The following is a 25,555-nucleotide window of genomic DNA, read 5'->3' on the forward strand; positions in this document are numbered from 1 at the left end:
AGAACCTATGGAGATCAACAAGGATGAAGGGATCAAGAAGGCCATGGAGGACCAAGTTCCGGCAACAGAAGACACCCTTCAACTAGATCACAATCTTCTTACCCAATAGAAATCGAAGCTTTCAAGATGATTGAGTTAGCTCGTATACAAAATAAGTATCTCACACGTGAAAATATTTTGTTGAAGGAGCATATCATCACACTCAAGGGCATTATCCGCAAGTTAGAAGACCTCCTACGCTCGATGTGCGACTATCCATCATCAACAACTCCACCTTCTTCACCAACAAAGGAGACATAATCACCTGGGTATGGGCACTCCACTTGGCAACTGCCAAGCTTGGGGGAGTGCCCCGGTATCGTATCACCATCACTTTTATCTTTACCGTTTTTCTTAGTTCGATCCTTTTGGTAATATTTTGATCTAGTAGAATAAAAGTTCTTAGTATGATCTAGTTGTGAGTTTTGCTTTATAAATCCTTCTATGTAATCGAGTCCGTGAGCTATATAATAAATATTAGTGTTGAGTCAAGGGCTTGATTATTTTTCCATGATCCTAAAGAAATAAAAGAAAAGAGAAAGAAATAAAAAGAAAGAAAGAGATCATGTGAGCCTTATGGAGAGTAATGAGCTCACATAGAAAAAGTATGATGAATAAAAGTTGTTGAGAGTTGACAAACATAGTTTTGGTCATCGTTGCAATTAATAGGAAGTAATAAAGAAAGAGAGGTATTCACATATAAATATACTATCTTGGACATCTTTTATGATTGTGAGCACTCATTAAAATATGACATGCTAAAAGAGTTGACGTTGGACAGGGAAGACAACGTAATGGGTTATGTTTTCTTACATATGAGATAAATTATATTGTCTTGGATCCTCCAACATGTTGAGCTTGCCTTTCCCCCTCATGCTAGACAAATTCATTGCACCAAGTAGAAATACTACTTGTGCTTCCAAATACCCTTAAACCAGTTTTGCCATGAGAGTCCACCATACCTACCTATGGATTGAGTAAGATCCTCCAAGTAAGATGTCATCAGTGCAAGCAATAAAAATTGATCTCTAAATATGTATGACTTATTAGTGTGGGAGAAAATAAGCTTTATATGATCGTGTGATATGGAAGAAATAAACGCGACAGACTGCATAATAAAAGTCCATATCACAAGTGGAAATATAAAGTGACGTTCTTTCGCATTAAGATTTTGTGCATCCAACCATAAAAGTGCATAACAACCTCTGCTTCCCTCTGTGAAGGGCCTATCTTTTACTTTTATCTCCTACATTGCATAAGAGTCATGGTGATCTTCACCCTTCCTTTTTACATTTTATCCTTTGGCAAGCACGGTATGTTGGAAAGATCCTGGTATATATGGCTAATTGGATATGAGTTTTCATGAACTATTATTGTTGACATTACCCTTGAGGTAAAACGTTGGGAGGCAAAACTATAAGCCCCTATCTTTCTCTGTGTCCAATTAAAACTCCATACCCATAAGTATTGCGTGAGTGTCAGCAATTGTGAAATACCATATGATAGTTGAATATGTGGACTTGCTGAAAAGCTCTTATACATTGACTCTTTCTTATGTTATGATAAATTGCAATTGCTCCAATGACTGAGATTATAGTTTGTTAGTTTTCAATGAAGTTTACTATTCATACTTGAGATTGTGATTGAATTATTACTCTAGCATAAGAAATCATATGGCAAGAATTATATAAGTTGTTGTTCTAAGAATGATCATGATGCCCTCATGTTCGTATTTTATTTTTATCGACACCTCTATCTCTAAACATGTGGACATATTTTTCGATTTCTGCTTTTCGCTTGAGGACAAGCGAGCTCTAAGCTTGGGGGAGTTGACACGTCCATTTTGCATCATGCTTTTATATCGATATTTATTGCATTATGGGCTGTTATTACACATTATGTCACAATACTTATGCCTATTCTCTCTTATTTTACAAGGTTTACATAAAGAGGGAGAATGTCGGTAGCTGGGATTCTTGGCCGGAAAAGGAGCAAATATTAGAGACCTATTCTACACAGCTCCAAAAGTCCTAAAACTCCATGGAAGATGTTTTCCAAATATATAAAAAAATACTGAGAGCAAGAACTTCACCAGGGGGGCACACCCTGACCACGAGGGTGGGGGCGCGCCCCCCTACCTTGTGGGCCCCCTGGTGGCCCTCCGGTGATCATCTTCTGCTATATGAAGTCTTTCGATGGGAAAAAATAAGAAGCCATCTTCTCGGACGAAACTCCGCCGCCACGAGGCGGAACCTTGGCGGAACCAATCTAGGGTTCTAGTGGTTGTTCTGCCGGGGAAACTTGCCTCCCGGAGGGGCAAATCATCGCCATCGTCATCACCAACGCTCCTCTCATCGGGAGAGGGCAATCTCCATCAATATCTTCATCAGCACCATCTCCTCTCAAAACCCTAGTTCATCTCTTGTATCCAATTCTTGTCTCCAAGTCCAGGATTGGTGCTAGTAGGTTGCTAGTAGTGTTAATTACTCCTTGTAGTTGATGCTTGTTGGTTTAATTGGTGGAAGATCATATGTTCAGATCCTATGTGCATATTAATACCCCTCTGATTATGAACATGTTTATGCTTTGTGAGTAGTTACGTTTGTTCCTGGGGACATGGGAGAAGTCTTGCTATTAGTAGTCATGTGAATTTGGTATTCGTTTGATATTTTGATGAGATGTATGTTGTCTCTCCTCTAGTGGTGTTATGTGAATGTCGACTACATGACACTTCACCATTATTTGGGCCTAGAGGAAGGCATTGGGAAGTAATAAGTAGATGATGGGTTGCTAGAGTGACAGAAGCTTAAACCCTAGTTTATGCGTTGCTTCGTAAGGGGCTGATTTGGATGCACATGTTTCATGCTATGGTTAGGTTTACCTTAATACCTTTGTTGTAGTTGCGGATGCTTGCGACAGAGGTTAATCATAAGTGGGATGCTTGTCCAAGTAAGGGCAGCACCCAAGCACTGGTCCACCCACATACCAAATTATCAAAGTACCGAACGCGAATCATATGAGCGTGATGAAAACTAGCTTGACGATATTCCCATGTGTCCTCGGGAGCGCTTTTCTTTATATAAGAGTTTGTCCAGGCTTGTCCTTTGCTACAAAAAGGATTGGGCCACCTTGCTGCACTTTGTTTACTTTTGTTACTTGTTGCTCGTTACAAACTATCCTATCACAAAACTATTTGTTACCACTTATTTCAGTACTTGCTAAGAATACCTTGCTAGAAACGGCTTATCATTTCCTTCTGCTCCTCGTTGGGTTCGACACTCTTACTTATCGAAAGGACTACGATAGATCCCCTATACTTGTGGGTCATCATGGCTTCTTACCATCAGCCATTTTCTTCAGTTGAGGAATTTGAACAATTGAATTCTCTGAAGAGTTATGCAATTTTTCTTCGAGGAACGCTGCAAATGAGTTAAGTTCATGAGAACCTAGTGATTCAGCAGCTGACATGAGTACCTGTGAACAGAGTATAGTTGCGAGGAATTTGGAGAGGTCATATGCGTTCTCAGAAGGTTTTTTTATAAAGAACAAGTTTGAGGAATTTGACCAGATGAGTCTTGAAGAATTTCACTAAACGTTCTTTGTCTTAGGTTCCAGAGATGTATAGATTGAAAATCCACACATTTGAGGAATCTTGAAGAAAAACATAGCTTAGAGAAACGAATCAAGAATAGATGACATCTGAGGTGTTTTAGTGTGTGAAGATATGAAGAAAAACACCTTTGAGGATTTTGTAGAAATCATTTGAATCAAAGAGGGCAGTAAAAGTAACTTTTAATTACCCTAGACGAAGAACACGACGAACTGGAATGTGGAGATGTGAAGTTCGTCAGTGCAGATCTTCCACGCCCTAACTTGGCGGAGGAAAACAGCTACGGCAGCGGCGGAGTGAAGATTTCCGTAGCCGGCGCGAGTACGACGGCGATGAGGTCGAGGCAGTGAAGCTTTTCCTCACCGGCGATGATGATGTAGCGGCGGCGCTAGGGTTTGAGAAGATCGAGCTGGAGAGAGGTCGAGCGGAGTAAAGGAAGTGAGGAAGGGGAAGGGGGTATTTATAGCCATGGTGAAAAACTGTTCGCCCGAAGAATTTGGAAGAACGTGCCCCTGACCCTTCTCATTCGCTTGACATGTGTCACCCATGTACTGAGAAGTGGAGATCGTGTCCGATCATGGGTGAATGGATAAGTATATTGTGGGATGCGGAACAGTTTGAGCGGCAAAGCCAAAAATTTAGATAAGATGGGTTTTAAAGTTCCGTTCACAATTTCTTCAGTTGACAAGGACACAGTGAAGATTTTGAATGAGTTTCAAATAGAACACACATGAAGAATTTGTGAACAGACTGGGTTGAGTATAGCATAGAGGGGGAAGGGTCCGATAACATTCACTTAGCAGAAAAACCAACTTGAAGAAATAGCCATAAGTGAATGTTGTAGAGGACATAAACTCACATATATATAGCCAATGAAGAAAAACGACGAAAATAGAGAAGACAATGCAAAGTTGAAGAATCTGAACAACTGAGGAATTTCAATTTTTGGTGGTGGCGTGACCCACCGTATAAGAATGATGATTTCACACACCGCGTATAGTTGTCGTAGGGTTCTGAGAATCAAATTCTTTATTAATTTCTTCAAACTTAGAGTGTTATTCTTCATTGATTGAAGAAAAACGTTTCTTCATGTGTTGCACATCTAAGTCATCAATTTTGCATAAGTGTTAGGATGAGTGTCCTTTTCAAAGAACATTCGAAGATTCTAAGATATTTAGCTCACACCGCAACTTGCTAAATCTCTTCTCATCCAAGGGCTTTGTGAAGATATCGGCTAGCTGTTCTTCAGTCTTCACATGCTCAATAGAAATGTCGCCCTTCAACACGTGATCACGAAGAAAATGATAACGAATCTGAATGTCCTTTGTCTTCGAGTGCCGAACTGGGTTGTGAGCAATCTTGATGGCACTCTCATTGTCACAGAAGAGAGGCACATTCTTCATGTTGACGTCGTAGTCCTTGAGAGTTTGCTTCATCCATAGCAATTGAGCACAGCAAGAACCAGTAGCAATGTACTCAGCTTCAGAAGTAGATAGTGATATGCAGTTCTATTTCTTCGAGGACCAACAGACCAAAGATCGTTCAAGGAAATGACATGTACCAGATGTTGACTTGTGGTCCACACGATCACCAGCATAGTCAGAGTCAGAATATCCAATGAGATCAAAAGCCGAGCCCTTGGGGTACCATAATCCAAGTGTTGGTGTGTGAGCTAGATATCGAAGAATATGCTTCACAGCCTCATGGTGTGATTCCTTCGGTGTAGCTTGAAATCGGGCACACATGCAAACACTAAGCATAATATCTGGCCTAGATGCACATAAGTACAATAAAGAACCAATCATGGAGCAGTATACCTTTTGATTGAAGTCAATACCATTTTCATCAGTGCATAGATGGCCATTTGTGGGCATAGGAATTTTGACGCCTTTGCAATCTTGCATGCCAAATTTCCTCAGTACATCCTTGAGATATTTCTCCTGAGATATGAATATGCCATTGCATTGTTGACGAATTTGAAGACCTAAGAATAATTTCAATTCTCCCATCATAGACATTTCATATTCCTCCCTCATCATATAACCAAATTCATCAGTATAACGTTGGTCAGTGTAGCCAGAGATAATATCATTAACATATATTTGGCACACAAATAATTCACCATCATAAGATTTAGTGAAAAGAGTAGGGTCGAGTGAACCAGGTTTGAAGCCTTTCTTCATAAGGAATTCCTTCAAAGTATCATACCACACCCGTGGGGCCTGCTTGAGGGCATAGAGGGCCTTATTGAGTCTGAAGACTTTGTCAGGATGCTTTGGATCTTCAAAACCTGGGGGTTGAGCAACATATACTTCTTCCTCAAGCTTACCATTGAGGAATGCACTTTTCACATCCATTTGATATAGAGTGATATCATGATGGTTAGCATAAGCAAGTAATATGCGAATAGCCTCAAGTCTAGCAACAGGTGCAAAAGTTTCATCGAAATCAATTCCTTCAACCTGTGTAGCCTTGAGCTACAAGCCGTGCCTTATTCCTTATCATAAGGCCATTTTCGTCTTGCTTATTGCGATAGATCCATTTTGTGCCAATGATATTGTGCTTGCGGGGATCTGGACGTTTGACCAGTTCCCAGACGTTGTTGAGCTCGAACTGATATAATTCTTCTTGCATGGCCTGAATCCACGCAGGCTCCAGAAATGCTTCATCTACCTTAGTGGGCTCTGTGATAGAGACAAAAGCATAGTGCCCACAAAAGTTAGATAAATGTGAAGCTTTTGAGCATGTGAGAGGACCCGACGCTTTAATGTCATTGATGATATTTTCAACTTGCACTTCTTTTGCAACGCGAGGATGAGCTGATTGTCGTTGAGGAATTTGATCAGCATTTTCTTCAGCAGCATTTTCTTCAGTATTTTCTTCAGGTGCATTAGCTCAACGTTCTTCATGTTCTGGAATGAATTCTTCAGCAAATTCTTCAGTAGGAATGACATCCTCAGTAGCCTTGGACTTGATAGTTTCCTCAGGTGCTGGTTCATCTATCACAGAAGGTAGGTGCTCTCTTTGCGAGCCATTAGTTTCATCGAACCGTACATCTACAGTTTCAACAACCTTGTGAAGAACGTTGTTGAAAACTCTGTAGGTGTGTGAGTCCTTTCCGTAACCAAGCATAAAACCTTCATGTGCTTTCGGTGCAAATTTTGAGTTGAGATGAGGATCTCTAATCCAACATTTAGCACCAAAGACTTTGGAGTAACTTACATTGGGTTTCTTATTAGTGAGGAGTTCATAGGCAGTCTTCTTGAAAAATAGTGAAGATATACTCTGTTGATGATGTGGCACGCAGTATCAATTGTCTCAATCCAGAAACGACGAGGTGTTTTGTATTCATCAAGCATAGTGCGAGCCATCTCAGCAAGAGTCCTGTTCTTGCGCTCCACGACGCCATTCTGCTGAGGAGTATAAGGAGCAGATAACTCATGAGTGATACCAAGTTCATCAAGATAGTCATCAAGACCAGAATTCTTGAACTCAGTTCCATTGTCACCTTTGATGTGCTTGATCTTCACACCAAAGTTGGTTGAAGCCCTCGAGGAAAATCGTTTGAAGACTTCCTGCACTTCATGTTTGTAAGTAACAATGTGTACCCATGTGTATCAAGAGTAATCATCAACAATTACAAAGCCATATTGAGATGCATCATTTGAGACTGTAGAATAATGGTTAGGACCGAAGAGATCCATGTGAAGCAATTCAAATGGACGAGTGGTGGTCATGATAGTCTTCGCTGGATGCTTAGCCTTTGTCATCTTCCCAGCTTCACAGGCTCCGCATAAGTGATCCTTGAGGAATTTGACATTCTCGATGCTAATGACATGCTTCTTCTTCGCAAGCGTGTGCAAATTCCTCATGCCTGCATGACCAAGTCGTCGATGCCAAAGCCATCCTTCTGAAGCTTTTGCAAGTAGACACACGGCTGGTTGTGGTCCTGTAGAGAAATCAACAATATACAAGTCTCCTCTCCTAAAGCCTTCGAAGACTTTGGAATTGTCAGCTTTCATGATCACAACACAACGATACTTGCCAAAGACAACTACCATATCAAGATCGCAAAGCATTGAGACAAACATGAGGTTGTATCCTAAGGACTCGACAAGCATGACTTTGTCCATGTGTCGATCCTTTGAGATCGCAACCTTACCTAGACCCAATACCTGACTTTTGCCTTTGTCAGCGAAGATGATATGCTTCAGATGCGATGGTGATAAGGGAGCATCCATCAATAGATTCTTGTCACCAGTCATGTGATTTGTACATCCACTATCGAGGACCCACTCAGTGGCTTTGGGTTGATCATCCTGCAAATGAATTAGTGCAACTTACGAACTCATATACTTCATCAGTGAAGAATATGACATCAATTCATCAGATCAATTTCATCAAGCAAGAGAACAGATAAAGCAGTATGAGGACGTGAGAAATGAAAGTTCATTTCTTCATGATTAGCCTGCGTCCTTTCAGGCACACTCAGGTCTCCAGCAAATTCTTCAGACGATTACGTACGTCTAGAGACCTGACCCTACAGAAAAGATTAGTTCTTTTTCTTCACCACCCACATCTGAAGGGGTGGCAAAGAGTTCATCACTCTGCGAGCTCCATACGAGAAAGGTGGCATAGAAGCCAGTCCATTTCGTTTCACATAAGAGGAGTTCGGATAAACATATGAATAAGGAAAGAAATTCTTCAAGGACTTATGAACATAATGATTAGAATAATAATGCTTATATTCATAGCCCTTAGCTCTTCCCTGTGAAACAGAGTTGTTAGCACGATGATATTCATATGAGAACTTTGATCCTTTTGAGGAATTTTGTCCATATGAAGAATTTGATCTAGGGTTCCTATTCTTCACAGGTGGTGTCTTGAGGACATTCACCTGAAGACTTTCAAGGCACCTTTTGGGAACCCAGATTTTCTTCATAGGAGGACTGTTCCTGCAGTTAGTCCCAACATATCTAGCAAATATTTCACCATTCTGATTTTTGAACAGTTTATAGTTGGAGTCCAATGACTCATCATCAGAATGAGGAGATTCACATGCAAAGCCAGATAAGTTAGATGGATCAACTGGAGGTCCCTTTGCGACAACCCATGAGATTTTGGGGTACTGCTCAGGCTTCCAATATGTACCATCAGCATTGAGTTTCCTCTCAAAGGAAATATCCTCTTTCCTAGGGTTCCTGTTGAGGATCTGCTTTTTAAGCACATCACAAAGAGTCTGATGCCTTTTGAGGCTTTTGTACATGCCTGTCATGTACAATTCCTTCAGCCCTGCATCGTCAGTGATACTAGAAGTGTCCTGAGATGAGGAATTAGTGATAGCAGAGGCATGTGAAGAATTTGAAACATTAGCAGCATTTGAACATTCTGGTGAAGAATTAGCAGTTTCACGTTCAATGCACTTCAAGCATGGAGGAACAAATTCTTCCCGAGAAGCGCTGATTTGTTGAGCAAGTAATGAATCATGCTCCTTGTGAAGATCTTCATAACTCTCTCTTAGCTTTTCAAGATCTTGCTTTCTTTGAATAAATTCATATGAAAGCTTCTCATGATCAGATAAGAGAGTGTTATGATGACCTTGAAGGGTGTCAAACTTAGACTGAAGCCTCTGAAGACTCTCAGCCAAAGCTTTGGACTGATCCATTTCTTCTCCCAACATGTCATCACTCTTATTTAGCTTGTATTGAACTTTTTCCAAAGTTCTTTGTTGTTTAGTGACAAGGGAAGCAAGTTTGACATAGCTGGGTCCAAATTCATCACCAGATTCATCATCATTGGATTCAGATAGATAGCATTCAGTTACCTTAGCATTTTTTGCCATAAGGCATGATGCAGAAGATGATGATTCTGGTTCGAATGTCATCGCTTTGAGAGATTCCTTGAAGTCCGCAAACCAAGGATCATGACGGGTTCGATGACCTTCATAGACATCAGAGAGACGGTCCCAGATAAGCTTCGCATGATCGAGATGCATGATATTCCTGAACTGATTTTGAGACAGACAGGAGCAGATGACATCCTTCGCCGTGAGGTTGAGAAGAGTGTACTTGCGAATGTCATCAGCTTCCGCCATCTTGCACAGATCGGTCAGACCAATCTCAGTGACGGTCCACAGCTCGCTGTTCATCGTCATGAGGCGCTTCTTCATCATGGCCTTCCACTTGGGATACTCGTGACCGTCAAAGATGGGGCATGACACAGTCTTCATTCCCATGGTCGACATAACTAAAACTCCAGGCGGTTAAACCAAAATCACACAGAACAAGGGAGTACCTTGCTCTGATACCAATTGAAAGTGCGTTATATCGACTAGAGGGGGGTGAATAGGCGATTTTTATGAATTCTTCACTTAGGAATTTGCAGGTGGGGAAATTCCTTAGCGAAGAACTACTAGCAGCGGAATAAGTACTCAAAAGTAAACATAACAGAACACAAGCATAGTCATCATGATGAATTGAAGACAAACACAGAGTACAGAAAACGTGAGCACGGGATAACACATGATGAAGACAAACAGACTGAAGAAATTGAACCGAGGAAATTGAGAAAGTCTTCAGTCAAAGTCTTCAAACACAGATACGAACAAGCACTCAACACAGTTATGAGGAAATGAAAGAGTTGAGGAAATAGAACTAGTGAGCTTGGTGAAGACAATGATTTAGTAGACCAGTTCCAACTGTTGTCTCAGTTGTACATCTGGTTGGAGCGGCTAGGTATTTAAACCTGAGGACACACAGTCCCGGGCACACAGTCCTCACTATATTCTCCTTGAGCTAAGGTCACACAGACCTCGCCCAGTCACTCGTGGTAAGTCTTCAGATGACTTCCGGAGCTTCATAAACTTGGTCACTCGGCGATCCACAATTCCTCTTGGATGCTCTAGACCTTGACGCCTAACCATCTAGAAGAAGCACAGTCTTCAAAGGTAACAAGCGTCGGATCCACACAGGATCAATCTCTTCAGTGATGCTCAATCACTTGGGGTTTGTAGGTGTTTGGGTTTGGATTTTCCTCACTTGATGATTTTCGCTTAAAGTCCTCGGAGGATGGGATGCTCCCAAATGACAAGTGTCAGTTTCTCTCGAGCAGCCAACCAACTAATGGTTGTAGGGGCGGCTATTATAGCCTAGGGAGCAGCCCGACATGATAAGACATAAATGCCCTTCAATGATATGACCGTTAGGTGGGTAGATATTTTGGGACAGCTGGCGCATAGCACAACAACGGTCAGAAATTTGAGTATCAAATTCCTCAGGACTATCATGTTCCTCACAATGTAGGCAATCCGCACTGGCGAATTCCTAACTCCTCAGTCAGAACAAATTCCTTAGAGACCAGAAGAACTTCGTCTCTGTCACTGAAGAATATGACTGAACTGTATGAGATTTTCAATGACTTCACTCGAAGGGATTGGTAAGTGTAGGATTTTGAGTTGAGCATCACATGGAAATTTTTCATTAGTATTTCCTCGACCCCTTTAACAGTACGGTGTTTTCTATGACTCAAAAAAGAGAAAATGAAACTACGAAAACAAAAAAGTCTTCATGCTTCATGTTCCTCGAATGAACACCAAGTCTTCAGGATTGCACCAATTTCTTCACTTTCAAAGTCTTCAGAAAGTCTTTAGAAATTCAAAGTCTTCAGTCAAAGAACTTCATTTTTAGGGATCGACTTTCTCTGTAAATATCAAACTCCTCATAGACTTATAGACATGTGTACACTCAAAAACACATTAGTTCCTTAACCTATAAGTCTTCAATATATCAAAATCACTAAGGGGCACTAGATGCACTTACACATACCCTCTAGAGCAAACGGTGCAAACGTTCGCTATAGCACTCTTTTTTGCTCGACACGGCCTGCATCATTCAATATTGTTTCTTTACTGTCTCCCTTCAATCCATTCAGATGGTATTTTTTGTCCAATTTAGATTTTCAATAATTAGCTACTTCCTCCGGTCTTTTTTACTCCGCGTATTAGATTTGGGTCAAGTCAAACTTTACAAAATTTGAACAAATATATATTAAAAATTATCAACACATCTACCATATTGAATATATATTCCATAAAACTACATTTCATAATGAATCTAACAATATTGATTTGGCATTGTAAATGTTGATGTTTTTTCTATAAGTTTGGTCAAAGTAGAGATGCTTTGACTTCAGACAAAACTTAGATGCAGACTAAAAAGGACCAGAGGGAGTATCTATTAGCTATCTACACACGGCAACTATATCTGCTACAACATGGCGGATTTTGTGTTTTTTGGATTTTACACATGACAACTATTTATGTAATGGCATGGCAACTCCTTTCATAAAAGATGACATTTTTTCGCTGTTATAGTAGGACAATTCCTGAACATGGTGGAAATTTTCTGTGTTGCACCATGACAATTCTCTATATTGTATTATTGAGTAATACTCCCTCCGTTCCAAAATATAATGCGTCATTGGTTCTCATGATTCAACTTTGACCATAAATTTAACCAACGAGACCGACTGCGGCAGGAGCAAAAGTTATACCAGTGAATTCGTATTTAAAAGAAGTTTTCAATTATATAATTTTTGCTCCTGCCGTAGTCGATCTCGTTGGTTAAATTTATGGTGAAAGTTGAACCTAGAAAAGCGCGGACACACTATATTTTGAAACGGAGGGAGTATAAGAGTTTACCCGCAAAAAAAATCCTATGTTGTAGCATTGCAATTCCTAACTCATGTGAGCACTTTTCTCCATATGTAGCATGGCAATTCCTCTGTTGCATCATTGACATGTTCTGAACATATAACATGACAATTCTCTATGCTGCACCATGACAATTTTTCGTTGTCGTAATTTTCTCTGTTGTAACATCACGATTTTCTTTACTGACAAACATTACGGTAGCATGTTAATTCTCTAGCGGTGTGTGAGAGGGGGTTTGGGATGGCGCCCCCGGCGGGGACTAGTCTAGGCCTACTGTGCTATTTGCCTTTCTGAAGTTCTGTAACATGAACTTGTCGAATTCCACTAACGAGTTGAATACGAATTGTAGACTTGTACTTTCTTTGTTTTAAAATAGATGACCTAACTATATACTGACAAGTTAGGTCATAAAGTTAGATCATCTATTTTGAAACGGAAAAAAATAGGATCGATCAGTATCACAGGACCTCTCATGCAAGAATAGGATCGTCGGTTTAGTATGCCGATCACGCCGATACGCCATCACATGACAGCCACCCGTCGGCGGTGACAGCGCCACGGTCAGTCGCCGTGTCGCTGTTCCCGGGATCGGTCGATCGGGACGGCGACCGGCCGGCCAGCCTCGCTAATTGGCAGCCGCGTTTTCTGATAGAGCGGCTATCTCCTGCCTAGCTAATTATGTGCTTGTAATAAACGAGTGCTGCTAACGACTATATTAACGCTGTCATTTAATGGTCCAAGGGTACGCCCACTCGGAATGCGTGTGCGTCACGATAACTCCTTTTCTTTTTGAGAAAATAACTCCTTTTCTTTTGAAACGATAATAAGTACTCCCTTTGTCTTAAAATTTTTATCTTAAATTTGTCTAAATTCAGATGTATCAAGTCACGCTTTAGTATTAGATACATCCGTATCTAGACAAATTTAAGACAAAAATTTTGAGACGGAAGAAGTAGTACTAGTACTTATAATTGCAGAAGTTAGAATTTGTAACAAATAATTTTTTCAGCACAAAATATTATTATTATTGTGGGAAAAACCTTTTGATCTATTCATCAAACATCATCATAGTACACAGAACATTAAAAGTAATAAAAATACCTTCATATCCATAGACATATAGCGATGGCTAGAAGTATTGAAACGAGTCGAAAGCATATCACTGGCATCGACTCTCCCTCGTCGAAGTCTGACATACCTTGTTGTAGTAGACAGTAAAAAAGTCATCGTGCTTAGGCACCAAATAACCGGCGCGCCATAATAGCAACCCTCGCCAACAAAGAGAATTATAGATCGGAAGGATCCAACTTGTACACACACGAAGGCAGACGAATAAAGACCGGATCCAAGCAGATCCACCAAAGACAAACACCGCAGATCCATCAAAGACAAACAACAGGTGAATCCGCGAGATCCGTTGGAGACACACCTCCACACGCCCTCTGACGACGTAGGCACACCGACAGGATGGGGGCTGGGCGGAGAGAAGGTTATTCCATCTTCAGGGAGCCGCCACCGCCTCGCCAGGCAAATCCTAAACAAACTAAAAAAACACCTAAAAAGTGAGTAGGAGCCTTCCTGCCGGTCGGGGTCCACCATGCCTCCATTGCCCTAATGTCATGAAAGATGAGGCAGATCAACGATGACGCTCGGCGAGAGGTAGGAAAACCCTAGTCGCCTGGAGCCGCCCGTGAGAAAAAGTAAGATGGTTTTCTCATTCGCCGCCGAGTATACTTCCTTACTACTCCACAAGTTCCTAAATATAAGTCTTTTTAGAGATTTGAATACGGACTACATACGAAGCAAAATAAGTGAATCTACACTTTAAAATATGTCTATATACATCCTTATATATGTAGTTCATATTGAAATCCCTATAAAGACTTATATTTAGACATGAAGGAAGTAGATGAACAAACTATTACATCACGGGAAACATTCATCTAAATGTGTAACTAATTTGTAAATTCAATTTAGAAACAATGATGGGTGGCTTTACATTTTCTTATATAATTCTATGAATTTCAGATACTATATTATGCCATGTGACATACAATTTTTAATTTATACAGTGAAACACAGAGCGCACGTAGTTTTACTTGTGTGTGTGTGTGTGGGGGGGGGGGGGGGGAGGGGGGGTTGTGGCTGAAAATTGCCATTTGAGCAGTAGCACATTGAGCTTTCAAAATAACGACCCAAATTTTTGTGTCCACGCATGTTTAACACCGCAATATAACATGCCAAAAATTCACCAATATACGTGCGTGCATCTGAAATATAAAAAAATGACAAAATGCAAATTTGAGTCTTGCTTTCTGTTGATTTTGGGCTGAAATTTTGTCTTTTTTTGCAGCGTATAGTACAATGTATTATTGAACAAAATTTCAAAAGTATTTAGATCCACATGCATGCATAATCATGTAAAACTTCATTTTTTTTATCTTTTAAGCACCTCTTTTGAGGGGTTAAAAGAAATGCTCCAATGTGGTGCACCTCTTTTAGGCCGCGCTTGGTTCGTCTTTTCTCCATCGAATTTATTTTCCACCAGTAGCCATTTCAACCCGTATTAAACTGGGTACCCATCAAAACTGGATGGAGAGAAAACGGAGCGTGGGAGGTGTGTATTGTTTTTTCAGCACAAAAAAAGGCCCGTTTTTCAGGATGGGGGTTACTTTTTTTGTTTAGTAGATCCTCAAAAAAAAACTTTTTTTGTTTAGTATGGTCAGTACACACCCGAGAAGAGAAGATGTTTGGGGTAGGCATTGATCTTCTTGTGTAAAGGCACTTGTTTGTAACCAAACCTACTTGGTTATGGAAATTCTTTTGGAAGTAACCAAACACTCCAACACTCCACGGCGTTCGCACTTCAGCACCGTGTATCGCAGTTGAACTGCACAATCTAGTGGACTCATAAATAGCCGCCCGATCAGCTTTCGTTAGGCTAACCATTATCATGCATTTATGAAACTGAACTCTACCTTCTGCCGACGGTAGCAGACGTAGTTTCAAACACCGGACCCATAAGCTGAAACAAAAGTATAAGGGGGTGTTTGATTCAGTCGTTCAAAAGTCCTAGGACTTTTTCTAGTCCCAGGACTAATCAAAAAAGACTTTCCAGTAGAGTCTTTTTTTAGTCCTGTAGAAAAAGTCCTCCCCGTTTGGTTTCTAAGGACTTTTTAGAGACTTTTTCTAGTCTCTGAGACTAAAAAATCCCTGAACCAAACACCCCCTAAGAGTGTTCAGATCACTAAGTTCTCACAGCAGTTAAATCACTACTTAATTCTACCTTTTGAGTACTAGTTCTAAAGACTCTTGGTTTCTCACAGCAGTTAAATTTTATCAAATTTGCTAATTCTCATCTACTCTCTCCGTAAAGAAATATAAGAGTGTTCAGATCACTACGGAGGGAGTAACTCCTAAGCCATCTGATTAATCAAACAAAAAAAGAACAGAAAAAAAAAGAACCCATACAACTGCTCGCGTAAAATCAAACAGTGTAGGGTTCTAACAAAAAAAAGAGGATAAAAACAACTTGCAGTGTTAAGGGACAGGCCAATTGATGCAATACTAGCTCTAAATTTGCAGCTACTCAATGCGAAAAAAAGTTCTCGTCCCCAATAAAGACAAACCCAGCTAACACTGCCTACTTCCTACTCCGCCAACTACCCGAACAGAGCATAGAAGCAAAGGCCGTTCCATCAACATTCAACAGGGCAGTACACTTTTACTCAATGATGTGTTTCAGCCACCCATTTGCATCCTCCATCTGACACATTTAGCACCCGCAGCTTGGATTCTACCACATGAATATGCACAGGAGTTTTCTTTCTTCGCGGTGACTTAGCAGGAGCTAGGCCAATTTGGTAAACCCAGGAGAAACGCATTAACTGAGGTCTTCCTTACAGTTCCATGCACCTCCTGAAAGTAAAGATTTCCTTGGGAGCTCTTTCAACGAGATTTGGTCCTCGACAATCCCCAGGTCCCTGAGTGGCTGATTTTTTTTTTATCTCGCGCGTCGTCTAGAGCTATCAATATATCATGGTGCAACGACGACAATCTCTGCTACGGCCTCGACACTTGACTGTGGTACAAAGATTGTACGTAGTACTCCTATATGCCAGAAGAAGATTTTGTTTTTGCAACATTTGACACTTCTTTCCAATTGCTGTTGGCACAGATAATTACCCCAACACCCAAGACAAGACCATAAATTACACCTCCACTTAATTGCACATATGGTGTGTGTAGTGTACATACAAGCATACAGAAGCACATCTTATATATACCCTAGCTATATGAATTTAATCTCGCTTCCAGCCGCTGCAAAAGAGAAAACTGCACAGATCCTTGGCCGTACGTACTAGACCTTGGCGCCAGAATCACATGAATCCACTAAATTTCCCCTCTCTCTTTTCAATAACATGTACACAATAAATTGAAGAAGAAGAAAAGCCATGAAAGCGCCACGAGACCGGGCCATGCACCCACGAGATGCATGTCCGCATGGGCTAGCTAGTGCTTTTCATCTCCAGCTAGCCAACCAGTACCAGTACTCCGGCCGGCAGCGCAATGAATGGAATCTGGATCCATGGATGGGTCTCTCTCAGTTGAACTTGGAGCAGACCTTCCTGACCTCCCCGCTGGCGCCGGTGAGCACGCCGATGCTGCCCATCTTCACCATGGAGTCCGCGAAGTCCTGCCGGAAGTAGGGCCCGAAGATGGTGCTGAGGAGGCCCGAGTAGGAGTCCACCACGTCGACGGTGCTGGTGTCGTTGTAGAGCGCGGCGTCGGAGGCGATCACCGCGAAGCCGTTGCGGATGTTGCGGAGGATGGAGGTGTCGAACACGCGCTCGCTGCCGCGGTCCAGGGAGACGCGCGAGTTGGAGTCCCCCGGCGCGCACCGGGACTTGAGCTCCGACAGGAAGCCGTCCGGGATCGACGGATCTGACCCGAGCCCGCCGCCCGGGAGCGGGAACTTGTAGAGCCGGTCCTGGATGAAGAAGCACGCCGTTGTGCCCACCGTGTGCGCCGCTGCGTGCATGCGGCCGTCGACGGGTTAGGTAGGGACATGGGTCCTCCATGATCGATCGAGGGAACGCAAGGAAAGAGGTGGGTTGGTTTGCTTGCTTACAGCTGAGGAGGACGAGGTCCTTGTCGTCGAGGCCGCTGGCGCGGAACTTGGAGCGGAGCACCTGGGCGGAGTCGCGCACGTCCGGCAGCACGTCGCCGTCCCGCACGTTGGACACCTTCCCGTCGCGGCGCCCCGTCGGCACGTCGAACGACGGCCCGCCGGTCTGCACCAACGAAAACGATCAGTTCCCGCTTTCCACGCATGCAAATGCATATGCCGATATGCGCAGCGCGCGCGAGGATGTTACTCACGAATGCGACGGCGTCGCGCGCGGCGAGGACGACGATGTCGGCGCACGAGACGACGCCGGGGCACTCGGACTCGAGCTGCGCCTTGGCGTTTTCGATGACGTCCATCCCGCGGAGCCCCTGGTGCTTGTTGTTGTCCACCTCCGCGTTGTTGTTCCCGCCCTTGATCAGCACCGACGCGTCGCACCCCTGAGAGAAGGCGTCACAGAGAATTCCCACGTCATTACGTCAACACGGTACAAATTACTTTACCCCGACGAACTGCCGAGGGAGAGCGCGCGCGCGTACCCTGACGAAGCAGTCGTGGAACTGGAGCCGGAGGAGGGCGGGGAGGATGGTGGAGTCGGCGGCGGCGGTTCCCCGGACGACGGACGCGACGGTGGACTCGGCGCTGGGGCACGACTTGGAGTAGAACCCCACCTGCAGCTGCCCACTGGAGCTGGAGACGCTGGCTCCTAGCACCACCAGCAGCAGGGCCACGGCACCGCTGGCAGTACCCATCCTAGAAAAGAATCTAGAGAGCGAGGAGCTCGCGAGAGAGAGAGAGAAAGAAAAGGCCTGAGGAGAGAGCTAGGATCAAGGTCCTCTGCGCTGCGTTAATGGGGTTTTATAAGCTCTCGTCCGGTGGAGAAGTAGAACCGTAGGCCAGCCAACACATGGATGATTTGACCTCACCGCAAAGAGTAGGTGCCAAGCATTTAGTGGTACAAAACCGCATACTGAAGCAGCAGCAGCAGCATGAACTCTTGGCTGTAGGAGGGTCTTGCCGAGGTGAAAGTTTGTCATATTTGGAGTACAGGTGTCAGGTAGCAATACGTAATTTCACGAACAACAACGTAGACCAGTATTTACTGCAGTACTACTGAAGACATGCACGAAAGCCTAAGTGAGGATTTTACGAGGAGGATTCTGGTGGGAGATCGGATCGAAATGCGTCGCATAGATAGATTCTTCATGCGTCCTTTCGGATTTATAACGTGAAAGAAAATGTCGAGTACGGCGAAGCTGATGAATCTACCACCTAGCCCCAGAAGTTGATCTCCCAATTCAATCTTTGCGGGGACACGGCCATGAATGCCATGCACGGTTCCGGGAATAGCCGGGGAGAGAAGTTTCTCCTGGACCATGGTGAGCCTGGCCGGCCATGCGTCCATGTGCGCGGGCCACCGGCCGGTATTGATGCGCGCGGCTCCAGCGTGCCACGATTTATGGCCCAGTTGTCACGGCAAAAGGGCATGCGGCAGCGAGCGAGTAGAGATTTGCTGCTGCGGCATGGCAGCTTTGCATGCATGCCATGAGATGGTCGCAGCCGGATTGCCGCCTCAAGCCCTCAACTACGAAAGTGTGCGAGTTCTCCCCTGGTTTTGGGGTTTCTGGACTTTATGACAGAGCAATTACGTGCAGGGAGACGCTTTGCATCATGGGTTTGGAAACCATGTTCGTTGTCCAGGCATGCATAGGGCCGGAATGGACTGTTTTTTCGGTTAGAGCTGAACCCACCTAGTAGTCATGTTCATAGACTTCAGAGCAACTCTAGCAGATCCTTAACTATAATCTCGTACCGCAAAATCAATTTACAGTATAGCTCAAAATATTTTTACATATTTTTACAATATGACATGTGTATAGACAGAATAGATCCCGTAAAATCTTTCATGTCGATGAGGGTCTCGGAGGCCCTCAACAATAACAGCTGGGTAGCAAGCATTAGAACAGAACTGTCGGCGGAAGCTTTACTTCAATTCATGAGGCTCTGGTCGAGAGTGGTGGACACGCAGCTCTTGAAGAATGTAGAGGACACAATGCGTTGGAGTTGGGAGAGCAACGGTCGATTTTCGGCGCGTTCGGCCTATGCAGCGAGGTTTTTGGGTATGGAAGTTTCTCCAGAGGCTGAGTTCACGTGGGACTCCAGGGCTCCGCTTCGCTGTCGTTTCTTCTCATGGCTTGCCCTCAAGAACAGATATTGGACCTCTGATCGGTTGGCCAGGCGTGGACTACCCCATCAACACTCATGCCCTTTGTGCAGCCAGGAGGAGGAAACCATCCAACACCTCCTTCTGGGTTGTGTGTTTGCGAGGCAAATTTGGCATTGGCTGGGAGCAATCACAGGCATACCGAGTTTGGAGCCACCGGTAGGCGAGGAGTTACGTGAGTGGTGCATCAGGCAAGATTCGGTTGGGCAGAACAGGAGAGCAACATGAGCAAAGTGCCTATTGCTAATGTGGTCGATTTGGAAGCACATGAATGACGTTGTGTTCAGCGGAGCAACACTTTCCCTTTCGAGAGTGAGGCAGACGATTATGGAAGAGGCCCGGCTATGGGCAGGGCCGGTCCTGAGATTTCGGGGGCCCGGGGCGAACTTAAAATTGGGGGCCCCTAATATACGAGCCATTGTAATATATGTGTGCATATATATATTTGTCTAAAAACACACATACATACATATATATATATATATATATAATCAGTGACACTTAAATCCAAAATCTGTATGCGTATAAAAAAATACATAATACCTTAAAAATTTCTTCTAACATTCCTCAATGCAAAGTCGCTTATGATGGGGTCGATGTCAATCTCATCCAATAATTTCTTCTCGATGCATAATGTAGCCAAACCATTTAACCTCTCTTGAGTCATAGTTGACCTCAAATAATTCTTCAACAATTTCAGCTTTGAAAAGCTTCTCTCGGCCGATGCGACCGTCACAGGCACAGTAAATAAGATGCGATAAGCAATGGAGATATTCGGATAACAATCAACTTCTCTAACATGCCCAAAAATCTCCATGGCAGACATTACGCCATTTGGCAAAGTGAATCTCATAATCTTCAATTCAGAAATAAAATCATATACCTCTACATCAGATGAACCATCAAGAGAGAATGTTTCAGCAAATTTTGTGCAACACTCTTCAAGTTCATTATCACTTAATGACTTCAGAGTGCCCGAGCTCAATAAAAATCCAAAGATATCTTTGAACACCATTAGTTCTTTAAATCTATCCTTCAAAGAAGTGACCGCCATATCAACCAAAACAAAAAAATATTTAACACGAAAAGCCTTCTCAGCTTCTAGAATTTCTTCTTGACAATCACTTTCACCAAACTGTCTCTTCCTCTTACCACGACGTTTCATTGGAAACACGGGATCAATTCCCATTTGAGTCGCAATACCTTTGGCGATGGTCACACTTGAAGAGAACCCATCATCTCTGTACTTCCCAAAATATTCTGTTATACCTTTTATTTGCTTCAAAGCAGAGTCAATACACATGGTTGACGATTGCAGCATCTTGCTAACTTTATTTACAGCAAACAGAATATCATGCCAGATAATCATACCAACTAGAAACTCAAAGCGACCAAGTGCATCAAATAAATTTTTTGCGTCGCTTTTATCCTTAGGTTCAGTGTCAGAAGCATCACGTAACTCAGACAAAGCTGACCTTAACTCAATGGCTTGATATCTTATTGCTGTAACACTTTTGATTCGACTCTCCTAGCGAGTGTTGGACAATGATTTCATAGTCAAACTAGGAACATGTTTAAGAAAAACATTCCACCTTTTCGTAGAACCAGCAAATAATATATATATATGCGCTGAACAATTCCAAAAAATGAAACAGCTTTCTCACATGTTTTTGCCATATCACAGAGAGTGAGGTTGAGACTATGACAAGCACATGGCATGTATAATGCTCTTGGATTCACATCAAGTAACCTAGATTGTACCCCTCGGTATTTTCCTTTCATGTTAGAACCATTGTCATATCCTTGACCCCTTATATCATTAATATTTAAGCCAAAAGTCTCCATAGATTCAAGAAGTACTTTAAAAATCTCTAAGCCAGAAGTGTCATCCACCTTCAAGAACCCTAGAAAGTACTCCTCAATTTTTATTTTCCCATCCGACAAATTAACACAACGAACTAAAAAAGTCATTTGTTCTTGATGACTAACATCAGGGGTACAATCTAGGATAACAGAGAAATACTTGGCCTCTTTAACAACCTTTATAATAGAACATGTGATGTCAGCAGCCAAAAGAGATATCAACTCGTTCTGAATTTTATGACTGAGATAATGGTAATGAATTTCTTTGTTCTGGATACGTCTAAGGTGGTCTTGCATTACTAAATCAAATTCTGCAATCATCTCAACACATGCTAAGAAATTACCATTATCATCCTTGTAAAGTTGCTCACTGTTTCCGCGAAAAGCCAAGTTGCGTTTACCAAGATATTTCACAATGGCTATTATTCTTAACAAAACTTGCCTGACACGTTCTTTCTCCTTTGTTATTTGATGCTGCAAGTCCTTGTCAATAGTTTCCTCTTTCCGTAGTCTAATCCTTAATTCATTCCACTTGTTCATGTTATTAATATGATCAACACTACTTTCATGTTCTTTAAGCTTCTCACTAATGTGCCTCCAATGATCTAATCCATCATGTGCTAAGGAACTCTGACTCCTGCTACTGCTAGACTTGAAGATCTTACAACAAAAGCAAAAAACTTTGTCAACACCTTCTGAATAAACTAGCCATTTTCTATCATGTTTCTCTCCATTGCTTAATTTCCTATGATAGTGAGCATAGGAAAAATGTCTTCCTGCATCATCTACACGGTATTCCATTTTATCCTCTTCCTCTCTCATTGGCCCTTTCTCAACTAATACATCTCTTGCTTTATTGTCAAGATTATCCCAATTTCTTGGATCATAAATATCAGGAGTATAGACTGGTTCATCAACACTAGGAGATTGTTCTTGTGCATCCGACGAATTACCTACATTCTCAGAGCCACTTACATTGCCGTCGTCAATGTTGGTTTCGACATTTTGTTCTTGCTGATCGGATTCTAAATTCACATTAGTTTGTTGCTCTTCCTCTATGGCAACTATCACCAATTCATCACCTGGGTTTATCGAAGTAGTGGAAGTACTCTTGTAATATAAGTGCAGATGCCCACGCTGTGATTGTACCAATTTATCTACGGCCTTCTTCTTTTTCCTTTTTTTACTACCCAATGCATATGTCCTGTTTCTCGGAGGCATGCTAACACACAATCCTGAAAAAGTAATTTTTGCATCAATTATTCAACAGTACCACATACGCATCAAGGAAACGGCCAAACGCAAATATAATATACCTGGTTCAGCGTCAGTCCGTGTGCTATTTGCAGCGCCTAGACTCGGAGAGCAATGAGCAATTGACCAAGCGTGAGGGCCCCCTGAATTGGAATCAGCTGTGAACTGGATTAGGAAGGAAATTAGGAGAAGAGAATTAGAAATCAGCAAGAGCCAGATGGCAGTGGGCAGACCTGCAGTACGGCGTGTCGCGGACTCGCGGTGTCGCCATGTCGGCGAGGGCGGGTGGCAGCCTAGGGCTGGGAGCCTGCGTGATGAGATGGGTCGAACTGTCGAGTATCCTGCCGCATATTGTTGTCTTTTTTTTCACGTGGAGGACGAAGGAAAGCAATCGCTAATCAAGCCGCGCATGTCGCTAATCCTGCCGCTACTGCTCGTATCTCTTGCAAGCCTGTGCGTGCGCGTGAAAGGCTTTGACTATTTTGTTTGACATGGGCCTACAGCCTGCTATACGTATATACCTAGTACATACCTGGGTGGGGGCCCCTACCTTGTGGGGGCCCGGGGCGGCCGCCCCCCTGCCCCCCCCCCTAGGGCCGGCCCTGGCTATGGGATAAGGCGGGATTACTTAAGGGTGGAGACGATAGAGTACCGGTAGATGGAAAGGTAGCAAGGTGGGAGGGCGAGAATTAGAGTATAAAGGGTTGGGTTTGGTAGTGTCGGTAAAACCGACATGTATATACTTCATGTAAATATGACTTTGGGGAGTCTTTCCCCCTCCTTCTATAATGAATGATACGCATGCTTGTGCGTATTCGAGAAAAAAAAAACTTTCATGTCAGATGTGGAGCCCATTTGTCAGTAATTAAATTCAAGCTTGTAATGGTACCAAAAATATATTTTTTTCTTGTAATCCTCTTACATAAATTTTAATTCCAAGAATATTCTTTGTAATGTAGGGTGAAGTCGTGAAGATGAAAGTACATTCTAGATCACCTAAAGTTTCAACCATAGATTCACAGGGAATGTGAGTTTTCCATGTGATACGTGTTTTTTGTGGCTATTTAATTTTTCTAACAAAGGTTGGAAAAAATAAATATTTTCCTTACTAAGAACAAAGTTTCCATTGGAACTACCAAAATGATCATTTTCATTCTAGGCAAAGGTTCTGTTGCAACGAACTAGGAAAAGGAAGCGAGCTGCTCAAATTAAAAATATCTTTGGAGTTTTTGATATTTTGGCAAAACAAAAAGACTGTCAATGATAAGAATTTAAAACTAAGGAAACAATAAAAGAAGGAAGATAACAAAAGTGACACATAACCTTTGATATAAGATATATGTTCCCGACAATTGCGCCAGAAAATGCTTGATGCTTTCAAGTGATAAAACCAATGCAAGGTAGTTGAGCTCCCAAGTGCAAGGGTTCGTAGAAAGTAGCAAGTTTTACCTCAGTGAGAACGAAGGTGTCAATTCGTGGAGGCATATGTTTCCTTCACCAATGATAAAATAACAAGTAAAAGATTTTTAAAGTGCTTTTCGTGTAGTAAACTGGTCCTGGGTTCATAGGTTCACCAATATTAACTCTCCATAAGATAAAAGGTGTGGCCAAATAACATAGATATATGAAAATTTTGAAATATCTCATGCTCATGTTGGATTGTATGTAATCTCAGTACATCCATAATTTCATAGCATGCATCTATGGCTAATAATCCATTCTTTTACTATGGTATTCTTTGCATCATTCAAATATTAGGTAATAAAATATATTATTTCCTTAAAGCAAGATAACATACTTTTGATTAACGTGATTTCATAGAGGCCTCATGAAATCATTTGCTCGTACTGACAATAATACAACGCAAGCCTTTTCCATTACTGTCACTATGGTAGATTACTTGCAAGACTGAACCCAGGTAATGCATACCACCCCCTCTACTGATTACTGGTCTAAACTGGCCAAGAGAAGACAAATAATCAGATAGAAATGTATTTCTATAAACCAACATAGGACATCAACACAATCTGAACATAAAAACTAGTTCATCATATCATCAACATCACCGCTAAGTTTACATCTCATGGAAAAAAATCATGATAGATAACTCATGTGGCCATTGTATTAAACAACAAGGAGGAGTGATTACATATTTGCTACTTCCATGAACACATAGTTCCACAGTGCGGACTGATACGTCTCCAACGTATCTAATTTTCCTAACGCTTTTCCTCTTGTTTGGACTCTAATTTGCATGATTTGAATGAAACTAACCCCGGACAGATGATGTTTTCAGCAGAACTACCATGGTGTTGTTTTTGTGCAGAAATAAAAGTTCTCGGACTGGAATGAAACTTTGCAAGGATTTTTTATATCAATAAAGAGAATTTCTGGAGTCGGGATCCACCGGAGGGGGGCACCTGGGTGAGCACAACCCACCAGGGCGCCCCCCTCATGGCGTGCCCAGGTGGGTTGTCCCCACCTGGTGGCCCCGCAAACCTCAACCCTGATACTATAAAATCACATATTCGGAAAAAAATCAGGGAGAAATAATTATCGCGATCCACAGGACGGAGCCGCTGTCACCTCCTGTTCTTCATCGGGAGGCCAGATCTGGAGTCCGTTTGGGGCTCCGGAGAGGGGGATCTTCGTTCTTCATCATCACCAACCCTTCTCCATCGCCAATTCCATGATGCTCCCCACCAGGAGTGAGTAATTCCTTCGTAG

At 42.5% G+C, this 25,555-nt stretch overlaps 2 protein-coding genes across 2 annotated transcripts; both read right to left on the reverse strand.

Annotated features, from left to right (window-relative positions):
* Positions 1-16,560: 16,560 nt before the first annotated feature.
* On the reverse strand, positions 16,561-18,328 carry LOC125553627 (peroxidase 43). The gene is made up of 4 exons (XM_048717387.2): positions 18,027-18,328; positions 17,742-17,927; positions 17,491-17,653; positions 16,561-17,390 (listed from the first exon to the last, which is right to left on the reverse strand). The coding sequence occupies exons 1-4, from the start codon at positions 18,237-18,239 to the stop codon at positions 16,963-16,965; spliced, it is 990 nt and encodes a 329-aa protein (XP_048573344.1). The 5' UTR covers positions 18,240-18,328; the 3' UTR covers positions 16,561-16,962.
* Positions 18,329-20,255: 1,927 nt separating this feature from the next.
* Positions 20,256-21,014, reverse strand: LOC147974982 (uncharacterized). Its single transcript, XM_087520225.1, has one exon. The coding sequence runs from the start codon at positions 21,012-21,014 to the stop codon at positions 20,256-20,258; it is 759 nt and encodes a 252-aa protein (XP_087376351.1).
* Positions 21,015-25,555: the final 4,541 nt, after the last annotated feature.

The sequence above is a fragment of the Triticum urartu genome, chromosome 4A (genome assembly GCF_056163025.1).
Source record: "Triticum urartu cultivar PI428250 chromosome 4A, HENAU_Tu73, whole genome shotgun sequence".
Lineage (NCBI taxonomy): Eukaryota > Viridiplantae > Streptophyta > Magnoliopsida > Poales > Poaceae > Triticum > Triticum urartu.

Bases quoted from the DNA above. Each gene is read 5' to 3' on its own strand.
- LOC125553627 (XM_048717387.2), bottom strand. From the start codon at position 18,239: ATGGGTACTGCCAGCGGTGCCGTGGCCCTGCTGCTGGTGGTGCTAGGA. The intron at 17,654-17,741 runs GTGAGTAACATC...TCGTTGGTGCAG, and splicing joins CGCGCGACGCCGTCGCATTC to ACCGGCGGGCCGTCGTTCGA. The intron at 17,391-17,490 runs GTAAGCAAGCAA...GCATGCACGCAG, and splicing joins GGACCTCGTCCTCCTCAGCT to CGGCGCACACGGTGGGCACA.
- LOC147974982 (XM_087520225.1), bottom strand. From the start codon at position 21,014: ATGTGTATTGACTCTGCTTTGAAGCAAATAAAAGGTATAACAGAATAT.